We start from the raw sequence: 20,087 nt of genomic DNA on the forward strand, positions 1-20,087 counted from the left end.
CGTCAGAAAGGGGTTAAGGGTGTGGTTAGGGTTATGATTGGGATTAAGGTTAGGGGTGTGTTGGAGTTAGGGGTGTGGTTAGGGTTAGGATTAGGGTTAGGGGTGTATTGGGGTTAGTAGTGTGGTTGGGATTAGGGTTAGGGGCATGTTCAGGTTAGAGGTGTGGTTAGGGTTATGATTAGGGTTGGAATTAAGGTTAGGGGTGTGTTGGGGTTAGGGGTTTGGTTAGGGTTGGGATTAGGGTTAGAGGTGTGTTGGGGTTAGGGTTGGAGCTAAAATTAGGGGGTTTCCACTGTTTAGGCACATCAGGGGCTCTCCAAACGCAACAAGGCGTCCGATCACAATTCCAACCAATTCTGCGTTGAAAAAGTAAAATAGTGCTACTTCCCTTCCGAGCTCTCCCGTGCGACAAAAAAGGGGTTTACCCCAACATATGTAGTATTAGCACACTCGCGACAAATTGCACAACAACTTTTAGGGTCCAATTTCTCTGATTACCCTTGGGAAAATAACAATTTGAGGGGGGTAAAAAATATTTTTTGTGAAAAAAAATAATTTTTATTTTCATGGCTCTGCGTTATAAACTGTAGTGAAAAACTTGGGGCTTCAAAGTTCTCACAACACATCTAGATCTGTTCCTTAGGGGGTCTACTTTCCAAAATGGTGTCACTTGTTGGGGGTTTCAATGTTTAGGCACATCAGGGGCTCTCGAGACATGGCGTCCCATCTTAATTCCAGTCTATTTTGAAAAGTCAAACGGCGCTCCTTCCTTTCCGATCTCTGCTATGTGCCCAAACAGTGGTTTTCCCCTCACAATTTGGGTATCAGCATTCTTAGAACAAATTGAGCAACAAATTTTGGGGTCCAATTTATTGTGTTTCCCTTGGTTACAATAAAAAAATGGGGGCGAAAAGATCATTTTTGTGAAAACATATTTTGCATGTTTACAACTCTACATTAGAAACCTCTGTGAAGCACTTGGTGGGTCAAAGTGCTCACCACACAGCTATATAAGTTCCTTAGGGGGTCTACTTTCCAAAATGGTGTCACTTGTGGGGGGTTTCATTGTTTAGGCACATCAAGAGCTCTCCAAACGCGAAAGGGTGTTCTATCTCAATTCCAGGCAATGTTGCATTGAAAAGTCAAATATTGCTCCTTCCCTTCCGAGCTGTGCCATGCGCCCAAACAGTGGTTTACCCCCAAATATGGAGTATTAGCCTACTCAGAACAAATTGTACAACTTTTGGGGTCCATTTTCTCCTGTTACCCTTGGTAAAATAAAACAAATTGGAGCTGAAGTAATTTTTTTGTGAAAAAAAGTTAAATGTTCATTTTTTTTTAAACATTCCAAAAATTCCTGTGAAATACCTGAAGGGTTAATAAACTTCTTGAATGTGGTTTTGAGCACCTTGAGGGGTGTAGATTTTAGAATGATGTCACACTTGAATATTTTCTATCATATAGAACTTTCAAAGTCACTTCAAATGTGATGTGGTCCCTAAAAAAAATGGTGTTGTAAAAATGAGAAATTGCTGGTCAACGTTTCACCCTTATAACTCCCTAACAAAAAGAATTTTGGTTCCAAAATTGTGCTGATGTAAAGTAGACATTTGAGAAATGTTACTTATTAAGTATTTTGTGTGACATATCTCTGTGATTTAAGGGCATAAAATTTAAATGTTGAAAAATTGCGAAATTTCTGCTTTTTTCACAGATTAACGGAGGTAATACCAAATAAATTTTACCATTGTCATGAAGCACAATATGTCACAAGAAAATCTTCTCAGAATGATCAGGATCCATGGAAGCTCCAGAGTTATAACCTCATAGAGTGACAGTGGTCAGAATTGTAAAAATTGGCCCGGTCATTAAAGTGCAAACCACCCTTGGGGGTTAAGGGGTTCAAAATAATTAAAAAAAATTACATAAATCATTGTGAAAGCTCATAGTAATCTCCACTTATGTAACTATTTCTCACTTTGCAAATTTGCTTGAGAAAATACTTATATCTCTAGTATAAAAGACAAAATCCTTTTTAATCTGACGTTTGTTTATTGTCTTTTGATGTCTAACCCCAAATTTCAATATATTATTTCATAGAGTTTATGACAATAACCATTAGGTTTAGAGGTGTAGAGATTAAGATTCCTAAAACAAGCTTATTATATCTATATGGAATAATGCTAAAAGGGTGAAAAAATGTGCACCTAGGGTGACACCCAACGGTAGAGACCTTAAACGGTAGGGTTCTTTTGGGAATTGTGACAGGCACAACTACTAAATTAATATGGGAATACCGGCTGCTGCTGCTCCAAGTGTTGAAGAGTTCTCTCAGCAAATTGGCGCGGAGAAATTGATATCATGTATAGAAGTTGCGTTCTGGATGTAATTAAATCTCCACATTTAGTGTTGGTAAAGAGGATAAATCCAATTGTCAACACATTTCGCAACTCAACTGATTTCTTTCTCAAGACGCAACCACAATGAAACAACAAAAGAAGAGGAAGAGGTTTAAAAATGTTAAAAAAAAGGCAACATGGGTAAAGAAATACAAATTACGTTTGCCCAGAAAAGAAAAGAATGACAATCTGGAGCAGCAACAAATCAGGTTAGAAAAGTCTCTAGTTGGTAATTTACCAGTTTGCATGCTTAAGAATGGCTTTCCAAATGTCTTTATTTCTCAGACTGTATATTATGGGGTTGATAAAAGGAGTAAACACGGTATATAGCAGAGATAAGATCTTACTCATCGTGAGCGTTCGGCCTTTGGTTGGGAAAACATAAACACCAAACATGGTCCAGTAGAATATGGAGACCACAATGAGGTGGGAGCTACAGGTGGAGAAGGCTTTCTGTCTACTGACATTAGATTTAATCTTTAAGACCGCTGACACAATAAAAGTATAAGACAATACAATGATTATGGTTGGAATAATAACAATTGGAATGACCATAACTGCAATTTCCAAGTGAACAATGAAGGTGTCAGAACAGGAAATTTCTAGTAGGGGAACAATATCACAGAATAAATGGTCAATGATATTTGGACCACAAAAGTTTAGTTTTGCCATTTTAACAATGTAAATCAAAACAAAAGAAAATCCAAACATCCAACACATAATTGATGATATGACACAATGTGCTGAAGTCATGATGGTGGAGTAACGGAGGGGATTACAGATGGCCACATATCGGTCATAAGACATCACAGCCAGAAGGAAACATTCAAACACTTCTGGGGCACATAAAAAGTACAACTGAGTGATGCAATCAACAAAATCTATGGATCCCCCATTATTGAGTAGAACTTGGAGCAAATTGGGGACAATATTGGTAATCACCAGAATGTCACTGAGGGACAGTTGTGAGATGAAGAAGTACATTGGAGTGTGGAGGCTTTTTGTGGTGGACACCAGGGTGATGATCAGGAGATTTCCACATATTGTCCCACAGAAAACCACAAGGAGAAGACAGAACAGTGAAATTCTTAAACTTTGTCTGATTTGAAATCCTAAAAGGAAAAACTCCGTGACCACGGTCAGATTGCTCTAAATATGGAAAAAATGTTAGGTAAACTGTAGTAAACTGAAAACAGCAACATCTAATATCTTGACATTTACAAAAGTCAGAAGACTTCCGATGAAGGCAGCACTCTTTGGGCGCTGAAGACGAGCTCCATAGACTGTCTCTTCAGACCACAAGTAAAGGTAGAAAACAGCAGAGCTCAGAAAAGCACCACAACCCCTTCATTTTATCGGGAGGGAGGCAGAATTCCATCAATCAAAACTGTTTCTGTATCATGTAAATAGTCTTTTGCATAGAAAGCAGCACTGTAGCGTTTTATTTTTTTCAGCTCTGTAGTGTCACTTTCAATGTGATGTCTTCACCATTTTTAGGCACCACTCCGGTCCCACAGCTCCGACTTGGACGGAAGTCAGAATCTACATCACCGGCTCTCAATGTAACTCTATGAGAGCCAGAACGAGGTTCTCATAGACTTGTATTTTAAAGTGACCTCTGCACAGTTCGGTGAGACACAGGAATAGCAGGGAGGTCACTTTTTGTCGGAGACTGATGGTAGCGACAGTGGGAAATGATGAAGGCAGTGACAGGCGAGTATGAGACAGGGGGCAGGTGAATTTAAAGCAACACTCCAGTGGTGCAATGAAAAAAAACTCTGGAGTGGTGCTTTGAAGGAAAAAAATGCAAAATAGTGTTCACCTTAGAGCTTTTTTGTATGTTGTTTAGAAATGCTGAAAAGCATCTAAAATATAGTAATAAGCACGAACAATTCTATACTAAACTAATTGAATTTGTTTAGATAGATAGATAGTTATTAAGGTTGAAGGAAGACTATAAGTCCATCTAGTTCAACCCATAGCCTAACCTAACATGCCCTAACATGTTGATCCAGAGGAAGGCAAAAAAAAACCCATGTGGCAAAGAGTAAGCTCCACATTGGGGAAAAAAATTCCTTCCCGACTCCACATACGGCAATCAGACTAGTTCCCTGGATCAACGCCCTATCAAGGAATCTAGTGTATATACCCTGTAACATTATACTTTTCCAGAAAGGTATCCAGTCCCCTCTTAAATTTAAGTAATGAATCACTCATTACAACATCATATGGCAGAGAGTTCCATAGTCTCACAGCTCTAACAGTAAAGAACCCGCATCTGGTATTATTCCTATACCTTCTTTCCTCCAGACGTAGAGGATGCCCCCTTGTCCCTGTCTCAGGTCTATGATTAAAAAGATCATCAGAAAGGTCTTTGTACTGTCCCCTCATATATTTATACATTAACATAAGATCACCTCTTAGTCTTCGTTTTTCCAAACTAAATAGCCCCAAGTGTAACAAACCATCTTGGTATTGCAGACCCCCCAGTCCTCTAATAACCTTGGTCGCTCTTCTCTGCACCCGCTCCAGTTCAGCTATGTCTTTCTTATACACCGGAGACCAGAACTGTGCACAGTATTCTAAGTGTGGTCGCACTAGTGACTTGTATAGAGGTAAAATTATGTTCTCCTCATGAGCATCTATGCCTCTTTTAATGCATCCCATTATTTTATTTGCCTTTCTAGCAGCTGCCTGACACTGGCCACTGAATATGAGTTTGTCATCCACCCATACACCCAGGTCTTTTTCTTTGACGGTTTTGCCCAGAGTTTTAGAATTAAGCACATAATTATACATCTTATTACTTCTACCCAAGTGCATGACCTTACATTTATCCCCATTAAAGCTCATTTGCCATTTATCAGCCCAAGCTTCTAGTTTATATAAATCATCCTGTAATATAAAATTGTCCTCCTCTGTATTGATTACCCTGCATAGTTTAGTGTCATCTGCAAATATTGAAATTCTACTCTGAATGCCCCCTACAAGGTCATTAATAAATATGTTAAAAAGAAGAGGGCCCAATACTGATCCCTGTGGTACCCCACTGCTAACCGCGACCCAGTCCGAGTGTGCTCCATTAATAACCACCCTTTGATTCCTATCCCTGAGCCAGCTCTCAACCCACTTGCACATATTTTCCCAGTGTGAATTTTTCATAATTTGATTTGTGTAAACACAATAAAATTCTGATCAGTGAGCGGCTGTTTACTGGATTAAAATGGGACAGGAATGGTTTTAAAAAAGAAACGTAACAAGTCCCTCTCGCCAAGTCCTTCACCCGTCCCTGCTACAGCCGCTTCCTGACGGTTCTCCGCTAACGTCCTCAGGCACCAGCTCCGCTCAAGGGCTATTGAACTCTTTTCCGGTGCTTTCCGCACTAGCTAGGTCTCGGCAAATGTTCTGATATTATCACTTAAAGCCATCATGACATACATCAGACCACATTAACCGCAGTGGACCGAGGTGCTGGAGAAGATTGAGGAGGAGACCAGCACTGGAGCAGGGGACAGAAATCCAGAGCTAGCAGGGAGCTGTGGTTGTAAGTACATGTGAGGAGCAAGGGGAGCATGGTTGGTTTTTAACCCTTTCCACCCATCAATTTATTATACTTTGGTGTTAGGAGACTTCCAAATGCAGTTGGGGCTCAGTTGAATAGCATTGAATCAGTTTGATGCTCATTGAATTTCCTGGCTGAATTTTTGAGAAATTGCCGAATTTCAATTTTGGCCGATTCACTCACCTGTGTAACATAGTCCAAAGCAATAAAGTTTCAATCTAACTTTAAATGTCAACAATCAGAATTCTTTTCAATAGTCAAATTCCAAATTAGACAATAAAAATACTATTTTAATGTTTTTTTTTAATAAATCAATAATTTGGAAAATAATCTTTTCAAACTGCATTATGTATTATTACAAAGATGCAATACTTACAGAAGCGGTTTCTTTATTTTTCATTATTACTAAATATCAAATGGATATTTTATTTTTCACAAATTTCAAATTGTTGTGTGAAGAATTTCCCCAGGGTAAATAGACAACATCACCGTCGTGCCTCACCACATAGTCGCTGGACAAATGAATGTGAGCCGTAATGGATGGAAGTCTGGAGATTTATATATGAAATCGAAGGCCGGTACCTGGTGACACAAATCATGGGAGACTCGTCCGTTGTCCCACAAGTCACCTTCTATTCAGACAATTCAGGCAATTAAATGTGTTAAAAATAAAGCTTTCATTAATCGCTTGCCCTATTATATTCACCTCTAAAAATGTGTATAAAATGTAGCAGTGATTAGAAGATTTAATGGTATATTCCTATTATTTTAACTAAATATTTCAGATCTGCGATGGAAAAAAATAAGCATCTTTGCAATGTAAGTGCAGTCATGTCACAATTAACCCCTTCAGCCCCCAAGCCTGTTTTCATCTTCACCATCCAGCCAAATTTTATGGCTGCCGTCACACTAGCAGCATTCAGTCAGTATTTTACATCAGTATTTGTAGCCAAAACCAGGAGTGGGTGATAAATGCAGAAGTGGTGCAGATGTTTCTATTATACTTTTCCTCTAATTGTTCCACTCCTGATTTTGGCTACAAATACTGATGTAAAATACTGACCAAATACTGCCGATTACAGTCATGAATATGCGGCTCCACCTCCCATAGGAGTGGAGCCGCATATTCATCACTGTAAATGAGCGGCCCCACGTGACCGCTCATACAGTAGAAGGTGCGGCCAGGACAGGAAGCAGCGCCAGCCAGCGAGGGAGCCGGATGAGTATTTTAAGAACAGCAGGCGGGAGCACAGATGTGGGAGGGGGGTGGGGACATGGACCTTTATTTTAAACACGAGAAACAAAAAAAAAAAAGGATTTATCATATCTTCTTTACAGCAAACGCTGCTGCAGGGAAGATATGAATCGCGGCTTCAGCACCAGTGGGGGGGACAGCGCTTACTGTAGCGCTGTCTCCTGACTGGCACACGGACTGCACACAGACAACGTCCGTGTGCGGTACGTGTTTTACATGGACCCATTGACTTTAATGGGTCCGTGTAATCCATGGGCTCCCACGAACACTGACATGTCTCCGTGTTTGGCACACGGAGACACGGTCCGCAAAAAATCAGTGACATCTGCACAGATGCATTGATTTCAATGTGTCTACGTGTGTCAGTGGCTCCGGTACATGAGGAAACTGTCACCTCACGTACCGGAGACACTGACGTGTGAAACCGGCCTTAGGGGAAAACTATTGTTTAAGTGTCTGACAAGTCTCAGAAATAATGGAGCTCCATTTGACTATTCTATGCAACATTGGCAGGAATAATTAGTGAGCACCATGTTTCATTTGCAGAGCCCCTGATGTGCCTAAACAGTGGATACCTCACCCCTCATGGAGCTTATCTAGATGTGTATTGAGCATCTTGAACCTCCAGATGCCTCACAGAAATTTATAACATTAAGACGTGAAAATAGAAACAAATCAAATTTTTCCCACAAAAATGTGTTTTAGCCACAAATTGTGCATTTTCACAAGAGTAACAGGAGAAAGTACACCATACAAATTGTTGTGCAGACCAGGATGGGGATGAGGAGGCCGTGCAGACCAGGATGGGGATGAGGAGGCCGTGCAGACCAGGATGGGGATGAGGAGGCTGTGCAGACCAGGATAGGGATGAAGAGGCCATGCAGACCAGGAAGGGGAAGAAGAGGTCATGCAGACCAGGATAGCGATGAAGAGGCCATGCAGACAAGGATGGGGATGAGGAGGCCGTGCAGACCAGGATGGGGATGAGGAGGCTGTGCAGACAAGGATGGGGATGAGGAGGCCGTGCAGACCAGGAAGGGGAAGAAGAGGTCATGCAGACCAGGATGGGGATGAGGAGGCTGTGCAGACCAGGAAGGGGAAGAAGAGGTCATGCAGACCAGGATGGGGATGAAGAGTCTATGCAGACCAGGATGGGGATGAAGAGGCCATGCAGACCAGGATGGGGATGAAGAGGCCGTGCAGACCAGGATGGGGATGAGGAGGCCGTGCAGACCAGGATGGGGATGAGGAGGCCGTGCAGACCAGGATGGGGATGAGGAGGCCGTGCAGACCAGGATGGGGATGAGGAGGCTGTGCAGACCAGGATAGGGATGAAGAGGCCATGCAGACCAGGAAGGGGAAGAAGAGGTCATGCAGACCAGGATAGCGATGAAGAGGCCATGCAGACAAGGATGGGGATGAGGAGGCCGTGCAGACCAGGATGGGGATGAGGAGGCTGTGCAGACAAGGATGGGGATGAGGAGGCCGTGCAGACCAGGAAGGGGAAGAAGAGGTCATGCAGACCAGGATGGGGATGAGGAGGCTGTGCAGACCAGGAAGGGGAAGAAGAGGTCATGCAGACCAGGATGGGGATGAAGAGTCTATGCAGACCAGGATGGGGATGAAGAGGCCATGCAGACCAGGATGGGGATGAAGAGGCCGTGCAGACCAGGATGGGGATGAGGAGGCCGTGCAGACCAGGATGGGGATGAAGAGGCCGTGCAGACCAGGATGGGGATGAGGAGGCCGTGCAGACCAGGATGGGGATGAAGAGGCCGTGCAGACCAGGATGGGGATGAAGAGGCCGTGCAGACCAGGATGGGGATGAAGAGGCCATGCAGACCAGGATGGGGATGAGGGGGCGATGCAGACCAGGATGGGGAAGAGGAGGCCGTGCAGACCAGGATGGGGATGAAGAGGCCGTGCAGACCAGGATGGGGATGAGGAGGCCGTGCAGACCTGGATGGGGATGAGGAGGCCGTGCAGACCAGGATGGGGATGAGGAGGCCGTGCAGACCAGGATGGGGAAGAGGAGGCCGTGCAGACCAGGATGGGGATGAAGAGGCCATGCAGACCAGGATGGGGATGAAGAGGCCGTGCAGACCAGGATGGGGATGAGGAGGCCGTGCAGACCAGGATGGGGATGAGGAGGCTATGCAGACCAGGATGGGGATGAGGAGGCCGTGCAGACCAGGATGGGAATGAAGAGGCCATGCAGACCAGGATGGGGATGAGGGGGTGATGCAGACCAGGATGGGGATGAAGAGGCTGTGCAGACCAGGATGGGGATGAGGAGGCCGTGCAGACCAAGATGGGGATGAAGAGGCCGTGCAGACCAGGATGGAGATGAGGAGGTTGTGCAGACCAGAATGGGGATGAGGAGGCTGTGCAGACCAGGATGGGGATGAGGAGGCCGTGCAGACCAGGATGGGGATGAGGAGGCCGTGCCGACCAGAATGGGGATGAGGAGGCCATGCAGACCAGGATGGGGATGAGGAGGCCATGCCAACCGAAATGGGAACTTGGAGGCCATGCAGACCGGAATTGGGAAGAAGAGGCCGTGCAGAATAGGATGGGGATGAGGTAGCCGTGCAGACCAGGATGGGGAAGAGGAGGTTGTGCAGACCAGGATGGGGAAGAGGAGGCCGTGCAGACCAGGATGGGGATGAGGAGGCCGTGCAGACCAGGATGGGGATGAAGAGGCTGTGCAGACCAGGATGGGGATGAAGAGGCCGTGCAGACCAGGATGGGGATGAGGAGGCCGTGCAGACCTGGATGGGGATGAGGAGGCCGTGCAGACCAGGATGGGGATGAGGAGGCTGTGCCGACCAGGATGGGGATGAGGAGGCTGTGCCGACCAGAATGGGGATGAGGAGGCCGTGCAGACCAGGATGGGGATGAGGAGGCCATGCCGACCAGAATGGGGATGAGGGGGCCGTGCAGACAAGTATGGAGATGAGGAGGTTGTGCAGACCAGGATGGGGATGAGGAGGCCATGCAGACCAGGATGGGGACGAGGAGGCCATGCAGACCAGGATGGGGATGAGGAAGCCGTGCAGACCAGGATGGGGATGAAGAGGCCATGCAGACCATGATGGGGATGAAGAGGCCATGCAGACCAGGATGGGGATGAAGAGGCCGTGCAGACCAGGATGGGGATGAGGAGGCCGTGCAGACCAGGATGGGGATGAGGAGGCTGTGCAGACCAGGATGGGGATGAGGAGGCTGTGCAGACCAGGATGGGGATGAAGAGGCCATGCAGACCAGGATGGGGATGAAGAGGCCATGCAGACCATGATGGGGATGAAGAGGCCGTGCAGACCAGGATGGGGATGAGGAGGCCGTGCAGACAAGGATGGGGATGAAGAGGCCATGCAGTGCAGGATGGGGATCAGGAGGCCGCGCAGACCAGGATGGGGATGAAGAGGCCATGCAGACCAGGATGGGGATGAGGGGGCCGTGCAGACAAGTATGGGGATGAGGAGGTTGTGCAGACCAGGATGGGGATGAGGAGGCCATGCAGACCAGGATGGGGACGAGGAGGCCATGCAGACCAGGATGGGGATGAGTAGGCTGTGCAGACCAGGAAGGGGATGAGGAGGTCGTGCAGTGCAGGATGGGGATCAGGAGGCCGCGCAGACCAGATGGGGATGAGGAGGCCGTGCAGACCAAGATGGGGATGAGGAGGCCGTGCAGACCAGGAAGGGGATGAGGAGGCCATGCAGACCAGGATGGGGATGAGGAGGCCGTGCAGACCAGGATGCGGATGAGTGGTCAATGCATACCAAGCTTATACTCGAGTCAATAAGTTTTGCCAATTTATTGTGGTAAAATTAGGTGCACCAGCTTATACTCAATTACATATTGTATTTAAAAATCATAAAAGATTAATAATCTCCACTTATCCAAACCTTTCTCCTGCACCAAATTTGATTAAAAAATATAGTTATATCACTAGTTAAAAAGACAAATATCTCTGGAGCCAGTGCGAACGTCTGACCTGCTTGATTCAAGTACCGATCACTTGAGCATTTTAGATCTCAATCATCACTGCTGACTTTGAGCGCGTACACTCAGCTCCAACAACTAATTTAACTTTTTGCTTTTTGACATTGTTGTAGCTGTGTGTATGCGCTCAAAGTCAGCAGTGATGATTGAGAACTAAAATACTCAATGTTGTTTGAGTATTATGCAACTTTTACGGACTGACATTCAAACATACAAATCCAATGACAAAATGGATTTTACAGGAAAAAAATGTAGGAAACATTTTCCTGTATGATGACTTGTATATAAGGTAAAATTAAAAATAGAAAAAAAAAATGCCTCCTGCACCCCTTACTCGCTGGGCCATCTCTCGCCGTACTTTCTGGTCACCTGTGACTACAGTAGATGACATAGAAGAGAGAGAAATAAAACTACACTCACTGCTGGTCACCGGTAAAGGAAATTTTCACATTTTGTCACCGTATCTGTCTTGTGGTGTGTGTGACAAGGTCAGACACATCCTGTATAATTTATGAAGGAGGAACTCACAAAGCCTAGTGAACAATGCAAGAACTGCCAAGAATTAGAAGGGACAGTAATTCCGATACAACTTTTATTAGACATAAAGGAGGCCTCATACACATTATGTTACATTTGTTAGGTAGTGGGATTCTAAGACTCATAAAATCTATGAACTAAGTGCAACAACTGCCAAAAATCAGTTGTAGAGACTGCAATACCATGGAAGACACTTAGTGGAGGGCTTCAGAAAACTTTTTTTTCCCATTTTAAGGCGAAGGACTCAAAGTCTGATAAAGGCTATGTACTACAGTACAAAGGCTGAAGAACATTTGCCACTTGGGGGGTATACATCCTGACAGTGGTATGTGAAAGTTTGAGCACCCCTTGTCAAAATTACTGTTATTGTGAACAGTTAAGTAAGCTGAAAATGAAATGATCTTTAAAAGGTCTAAAGTGAAAGATGACACATTTCCTTTTTGTTTCAAGCCAAAAAAATGTCATTTTTTACATTTTAGAAATTACAAAAAAAATGGGCTGATGCAGTTTGAACATTCTGCATGGTAGTACCTAAAAGCACCCCTTTTGCAAGTATAACAGTTTGTAAATGCTTTGTGTAGCCAGTCAAAAGTCTTTCAGTTTGAGGGATTTTCATCCATTCCTCCAGTGTTGTGACTTTCCTGTGACGTCTTGCATGCACTGCTATTTTGAGATCTAGCCACAGATTTTTAATGATGTTCAAATCGCAGGACTGTGAGGCCATTATACAACCTCCAGCTTGCACCTTTTGAGGTTGTGTATGTTGGATTTTGACGTGTGTTTAGGACCATTCTCCATTTGGAGAAGCCATCCTCTTTTCAACTTCAGCTTTTTTACAGATGGTGTTATGTTTGCATCAAGAATTTGACAAAAATTTCATTGAATCCATTCTTTCCTCTACCGGTAAAATGTCCCCAGTGCCATTGGCTGCAACACAGCCCCAAAGCAAGATTGATCCAAACTCCATACTTAATTATTGACAAAATGTTCTTTTCCTGAAATTGTGTGCCTTTTTTCTGCACACCTACCCTTGATCATTGTGACTAAGGGGCTAAAGAGGTCTATTTTAACCTCATTTGTATGCAGAACTTGTTTCCAAAATGCATAAGACTTGTTTAGACATTCCTTTGCATACATTTGACTGAATTTTATGCTGAGGATGCAGAGGAGGTTTTCTTCTGATGATTCATCCATGAAGACCCTATTTATGCAGGTGAAGGTCTTGAAGGTCTGAAGGTCTTTTGCAGTGAAGCTGGGGTTCTGATTTTCCTCTCTAGTAATCCTATGAGCAGCTCTCACTGAAATTTTGCTTACTCTTCCAGACCTTATTTTGACCTTCACTGTTCCTGTCAGCTGCCATTTCTTAAATACATTTCAAACTGTGGAATGGGCAATTTCAACTCTTTGCTGTTTTCTCATAGCCTTCATCTGCTTACTGGGCCTCCACCATTTTAATTTTTTCAGGGAGCTAGGTAGCTGTATGGAAGAACACATGTGCTGTTTTTTTACGCAAGATTAGAGGAGCCTGGGTTTTTTTAAAGCTGGGAATTTTGCATCACCTGACCTTTCCTAATGATAATAGTGAACAAGCCATAACCTTAACGGACTAACTAAGATGAACTAAGATAAAGTGTTAACGTCCCTGCACACTTCCCATTCTCCTCTTGTCCGACAGTGACGCCGAATCACTCTCCTCCCTGCCCACGTTTCCTTTTCCTGCTCCTGCCTCCCGGGGTGTGTGTACACCTGGTAGATCTCTGAGCAATGCACTTAGGGTGCGTGTGTGCTTTCCAGGTCTCTTAAAGAGACAGTGCATACCATCCTAAATTGTCCCCTGACAATGGCTGGGAAGCACTTATTATTTAAGGCACCTTCCCCTGTTGCCTGATTAACGTGTTCACTCTGCTATTTTGCATGCTTGCTTGCTAATTCTCAGGTTCTCTGTTCCAGTATATCTTTCAGTACCAGCCAACTTTACTCCAACTTTCAGGGGCTCTATCGAAGAGTCAGGTTGTCACATAGGTATGCCATACAGGCTCTCATCAGTCCACGGCACAGTGGTTCCACCATCATTTCCATTACATAAGGTCTGAAGCCTTTGTCAAATTTATCTGAGCACACAAATGTCTAAGGGTGCTAAAACTTTTGCATTCGTTCTTTTTCCTGCTAGTTAAACAATATTTTTCTTTTTTTTTGCCTAAAATACAAAAGGGTGTCCAAACTTTTATATAATACTGTATGTGTAAGATAATTGTAGAAGTCAGCCTCATACACATCCTGTAGAAATAATGAAGGAGGACATCATACATACCCTGGAAAAATTAAGAGAGACAGTAGCATGATGACCCTCTAAAAAATTTGAGTAAAGACCAAATCATTTGTGTTAAAACTGTGTTTCAGTGGCTAATCAGAAAGACTGATTTCCACTTAAAAATCATTGGTACTAATATTGAAGTCACGAGGCTCAAATAACTACTCCAAATCATTTGTGATAAAATTGTGTTTCAGTGAAAAGTCCACATTTAAAAATATAAATTATTCCTGCTAATACCTTTGTCCTGAAGCAATGCCACATTTTGGTAGAATAATATGTTGTGCTGGTAATTAGGGTTGAGTGAAACGGATCTGACAATTTCAAAAGTCGCCGACTTTTGGCAAAGTCGGGTTTCATGAAACCCGACCCGATCATAGTGTAGGATCGGCCATGAGGTCGGCGATCTTCGCACCAAAGTCGGGTTTCGTATGACGCATTCAGCACCATTTTCATATATATATATATATATATATGTCATTGAGACACACATATATATTTATGCTTTGCAAAAAAAAAAAAAAAAAAAAAAAAAGCATGAACCGCACATCCCAAAATCATACGTTGATCTAAAGCCGCTAGGCAAAAATTAATATAACTGAATATGAGGTTTTCAGTTTAACATTCTGATCAGACTGTATGAAGCCCACTGCCACTTCACGGCAAACCTCGTAGTGGGTCCTATCGCCCTAACGGAGCGGAGCCGTGCGGCGCCCACCACCACAGCGGCCATGCACCAGCAGGGCGGACGGCCTGTTGCCCCACAGCACCCATGCTGCCAGACTGAGTCCCCAAGACTCCAGACCGCGCCGCCCCACCAGCACAAAGCCACAGCAACAATGGCCGCCACACAGCACCAACACCAAAATGAAAGGAGCACTTAAACTCACCTTCCTCCAGCTCTTCAGTGAGAGCAAAAATGGGCTAGACCCCTTACTTTGCAGTCTCCTGCTCATTAAAATCACCTGTGCCAAATGGGAGGAGTGCTGGTCCAAGAAGAAGACTAGAACATGCTTTGCAAAAAAAAAAAAAAAAGCATGAACCGCACATCCCAAAATCATACGTTGATCTAAAGCCGCTAGGCAAAAATTAATATAACTGAATATGAGGTTTTCAGTTTAACATTCTGATCAGACTGTATGAAGCCCACTGCCACTTCACGGCAAACCTCGTAGTGGGTCCTATCGCCCTAACGGAGCGGAGCCGTGCGGCGCCCACCACCACAGCGGCCATGCACCAGCAGGGCGGACGGCCTGTTGCCCCACAGCACCCATGCTGCCAGACTGAGTCCCCAAGACTCCAGACCGCGCCGCCCCACCAGCACAAAGCCACAGCAACAATGGCCGCCACACAGCACCAACACCAAAATGAAAGGAGCACTTAAACTCACCTTCCTCCAGCTCTTCAGTGAGAGCAAAAATGGGCTAGACCCCTTACTTTGCAGTCTCCTGCTCATTAAAATCACCTGTGCCAAATGGGAGGAGTGCTGGTCCAAGAAGAAGACTAGAACATGCTTTGCAAAAAAAAAAGCATGAACCGCACATCCCAAAATCATACGTTGATCTAAAGCCGCTAGGCAAAAATTAATATAACTGAATATGAGGTTTTCAGTTTAACATTCTGATCAGACTGTATGAAGCCCACTGCCACTTCACGGCAAACCTCGTAGTGGGTCCTATCACCCTAACGGAGCGGAGCCGTGCGGCGCCCACCACCACAGCGGCCATGCACCAGCAGGGCGGACGGCCTGTTGCCCCACAGCACCCATGCTGCCAGACTGAGTCCCCAAGACTCCAGACCGCGCCGCCCCACCAGCACAAAGCCACAGCAACAATGGCCGCCACACAGCACCAACACCAAAATGAAAGGAGCACTTAAACTCACCTTCCTCCAGCTCTTCAGTGAGAGCAAAAATGGGCTAGACCCCTTACTTTGCAGTCTCCTGCTCATTAAAATCACCTGTGCCAAATGGGAGGAGTGCTGGTCCAAGAAGAAGACTAGAACATGCTTTGCAAAAAAAAAAAAAAAAAGCATGAACCGCACATCCCAAAATCATACGTTGATCTAAAGCCGCTAGGCAAAAATTAATATAACTGAATATGAGGATTTCAGTTTAACATTCTGATCAGACTGTATGAAGCCCACTGCCACTTCACGGCAAACCTCGTAGTGGGTCCTATCGCCCTAACGGAGCGGAGCCGTGCGGCGCCCACCACCACAGCGGCCATGCACCAGCAGGGCGGACGGCCTGTTGCCCCACAGCACCCATGCTGCCAGACTGAGTCCCCAAGACTCCAGACCGCGCCGCCCCACCAGCACAAAGCCACAGCAACAATGGCCGCCACACAGCACCAACACCAAAATGAAAGGAGTTAGGGGTCTAGCCCATTTTGGCTCTCACTGAAGAGCTGGAGGAAGGTGAGTTTAAGTGCTCCTTTCATTTTGGTGTTGGTGCTGTGTGGCGGCCATTGTTGCTGTGGCTTTGTGCTGGTGGGGCGGCGCGGTCTGGAGTCATGGGGGCTCAGTCTTGCAGCATGGGTGCTGTGGGGCAACAGGCCGTCCGCCCTGCTGGTGCATGGCCGCTGTGGCGGTGGGCGCCGCACGGCTCCGCTCCGTTAGGGCGTTAGGACCCACTACGAGGTTTGCCGTGAAGTGGCAGTGGGCTTCATACAGTCTGATCAGAATGTTAAACTGAAAACCTCATATTCAGTTATATTAATTTTTGCCTAGCGGCTTTAGATCAACGTATGATTTTGGGATGTGCGGTTCATGCTCTTTTTTTTTTTTCTTTTTTGCAAAACATATATATTTATATTTACTTCAGCGCGATATAGCAAAAAAGCCGGTAATTCAATTGCCGGCTTTTCAAAACTCCTTCCTAAACCCGACATGATATGAGACATGGTTTACATACAGTAAACCATGTCATATTCCCATTTTTTTGCATATTCCACACTACTAATGTTAGTAGTGTGTATGTGCAAAGTTTGGCGCTGTAGCTATTAAATTTAAGGGTTAAATCGCGGAAAAAATTGGCGTGGGCTCCCGCGCAATTTTCTCCGCCAGAGTAGTAAAGCCAGTGACTGAGGGCAGATATTAATAGCCTAGAGAGGGTCCACGGTTATTGCCCCCCCCCCCCTGGCTAAAAACATCTGCCCCAGCCACCCCAGAAAAGGCACATCTGGAAGATGCGCCTATTCTGGCACTTGGCCACTCTCTTCCCACTCCCGTGTGGCGGTGGGATATGGGGTAATGAAGGGTTAATGTCACCTTGCTATTGTAAGGTGACATTAAGCCAGGTTAATAATGGAGAGGCGTCAGTTATGACACCTATCCTATATTAATCCAATAGTATAAAATGGTTAAAAAAAACACACACACAATATTGCAAAGTATTTTAATGAAATAAACACACAGGTTGTTGTAATATTTTATTCCACTCTCAATCCACCTGAAGACCCTCAACCTGTAACAAAGTAAAAATAATAAAGCAACAATATCTCATACCTTCCGTCGATCTGTCCCACGATGTAAATCCATCTGAAGGGGTTAAAATATTTTACAGGCAGGAGCTCTGATATAGTGCAGCTGTGCTCGTGCCTGTAAAACCCCGGAGAATGAAGGCAATGTAGGTCAATGACCTGTAGTTACCTTCAGTCGCGGTGATGCGCCCTCTGCTGGGTGTCCTCATGCCGACTTTTCGCAATAATCGGCCGATTTCACTCGACTCGACTTATGAGAAAGTCGGGTTTCGCAAAACCCGACCCGACCTTAAAAAGTAAAAGTCGCTCAACCCTACTGGTAATATTTTGGCCTAGGCAGGAGTCCACATTTCAAAATATACATTTTTTGTGGCAATATTGTGGTCCAGAAATACGGCCAGATTTCTCCAGAAAAATATTTTGTCTTCTGGTAATGAGACCACGTTGGAAAACACAAATTGTTTGCACTAACATTTCTGAATCTAAATTGTTAGGAATAAGAGCGTGCTACAGAAAGCACATACAAATCCTTTGTGCTAATTGTGTGCTCCAGCCAGCAGGCCACATTTCAGCATGGGACAAGGCCTTGGACAGAGATTGGAGCAGCATCTCCAGCTTAAACAATGATCAGTAACAGGTGGATGAGTGACAGGTGTAGGCCTGGTGGTCTGAGAGCCCTGCCAAGTTAATGCTGGACCCATGAAGGAGGCACAACTTGGAGTCTAATGATTTTAAAAAACTACAGGCAGAAACCACTAAAGTGGCATCAATTCATTTTATGTATTTTACTCACTTATATCTGGTGTCATTACTTTCACAGCAATTTACAGACATGATCAATTTCCGCAGAGTAGAAACATCATAATAGGCCTCTTCCACCACAGGCAACCCATCAGATGGAGACCCAGCACTATTCCATTTTTGGATAGCAAAAAGCAAAGAGTCAACCCCCCTGAGGGCGTTGACATTGAGCTTAAAATACTCCTGCACCACCTTCTCCAGTCGTTCATTACGTGTCAGAGTTGCAATCTGTTCTGCTGGTGCACTTGCTGGTCTGAAAAATTTGTGCAACGACTACCAGAAATTGCTTATTTTAATTTTCAGTTATTTTGCTCACTTACCTACCACTATTAATTACATGGTGCTTCACAGATATTTACGGCACTGTCCCCATTGGGGCTCACAATCTAAATTTCCTATCAGTATATCTTTTGAGTGTGGGAGAAATCCAGAGTAACCGGAGGAGAACCATGCAAACACAAGGAGAACGTACAAACCCGTTGCATATGTTGTCTTTGGCAGGGTTTTATCCCAGGTCCCCAATGCTGAAAGCGAGCAGTGCTAACTACTAAGCCACCGTGCTGCCTCTGCCACTTACACTTTTGCATTGACAAGTCAAAGTTACTGGGTTTGGAAGTTTAAAACTGCGATCTACGCTGTGTGCCTCACTGCTGTCTGTGAATAATCACGCTTAAGATTCTCTAGGAGAGTGTTTCAATACTCGAGTATGCACGCGTTACTTTCGAAAGGGTGAAGCATCTGGCAAAATGTACTCTTGTATCGTGGATCTAACAGAGTGCAACCCAGTAACCAGCACTATTTATAATCATAACTGTAGACAACAACCATGTTGAAGTTAGTCCAACAAGGAGACGCTCATCTGTGAGACACTTCCATGAGATCCAAGTGCATGGTGTGCTGGTGGTGCGGATAGACTTGAACTTGCTTCCTCCATCCTCTCCCTCTAACCACGAACAACAGAGTGGGGATCATTATCCTCTTCATCTCCTCACTGTTGCGCGCCCATGACCTCTTCCTCCTTGTCCTCCTCCTCCTCCATTTGTTCCTTGGTTCCTACACCTTTTATAACATCTTGCCTTTTATCTAGAGCCCCCCTCGATGACTGTAATCCACCTTCCCATGGCACCCACCTGTGCGATGACAGTGCAAAAGTTGGAGATATTGTTGTCGTTTCAGCATCCTCCTCTGCAACCAACACCTCCTCCTGCAGACTATTCAAAGCATACTACAGCATGTAGATCACCGGAATAGTGATGATGATGATGGCCACATCAGTGCTAACCATGTTAGTGGCCATTTTGATACTGTACAAAAGGATGCAGAGGTCCGTCACCTGTGCACACACCGCGAATGTGACTCGTTACACGTTCGTACTGCGTGAGTCCAGAGTTTGCAAAATATCATACTTTACCAGGGGTCATCGCTGCTGCCACAGTCGCTGCAACATGTGCACAGTGTAATTTGCAAACAACCTTCACTGACTCAAGGTTCAGTGGAAAAAGCCATTGTACAAACTCGGTCTTGATTGCTGGCCAGAACACTTGTGCTGTGTGACTGCGTTCTCCAAGGCATATCAATTTATACACTGCCTGATTGCGATTTTCCCTAGATGTGCAGTATAGCATTCATCTGGATTCTCTCTATTGTGTTGGAACGTGTGTTCATTAAGGGAGAGTTTAAGGGCTCAGGTGGAGGTCCTAGAGGAAACGGAGGAGGCAGGAGCAGTGGAGGA

General features: G+C 44.9%; 1 protein-coding gene across 1 annotated transcript; it reads right to left on the bottom strand.

Moving 5' to 3' along the window:
- Positions 1–2,633: 2,633 nt before the first annotated feature.
- On the bottom strand, positions 2,634–19,652 carry LOC138674860 (olfactory receptor 1500-like). Its single transcript, XM_069762679.1, has 4 exons — positions 19,585–19,652; positions 19,348–19,485; positions 18,383–18,608; positions 2,634–3,548 (listed from the first exon to the last, which is right to left on the bottom strand). The coding sequence occupies exons 1-4, from the start codon at positions 19,650–19,652 to the stop codon at positions 2,634–2,636; spliced, it is 1,347 nt and encodes a 448-aa protein (XP_069618780.1).
- Between the last annotated feature and the right edge of the window lie 435 nt (positions 19,653–20,087).

The sequence above is a fragment of the Ranitomeya imitator genome, chromosome 4 (genome assembly GCF_032444005.1).
Source record: "Ranitomeya imitator isolate aRanImi1 chromosome 4, aRanImi1.pri, whole genome shotgun sequence".
In the NCBI taxonomy this organism is placed as follows: Eukaryota; Metazoa; Chordata; class Amphibia; order Anura; family Dendrobatidae; genus Ranitomeya; species Ranitomeya imitator.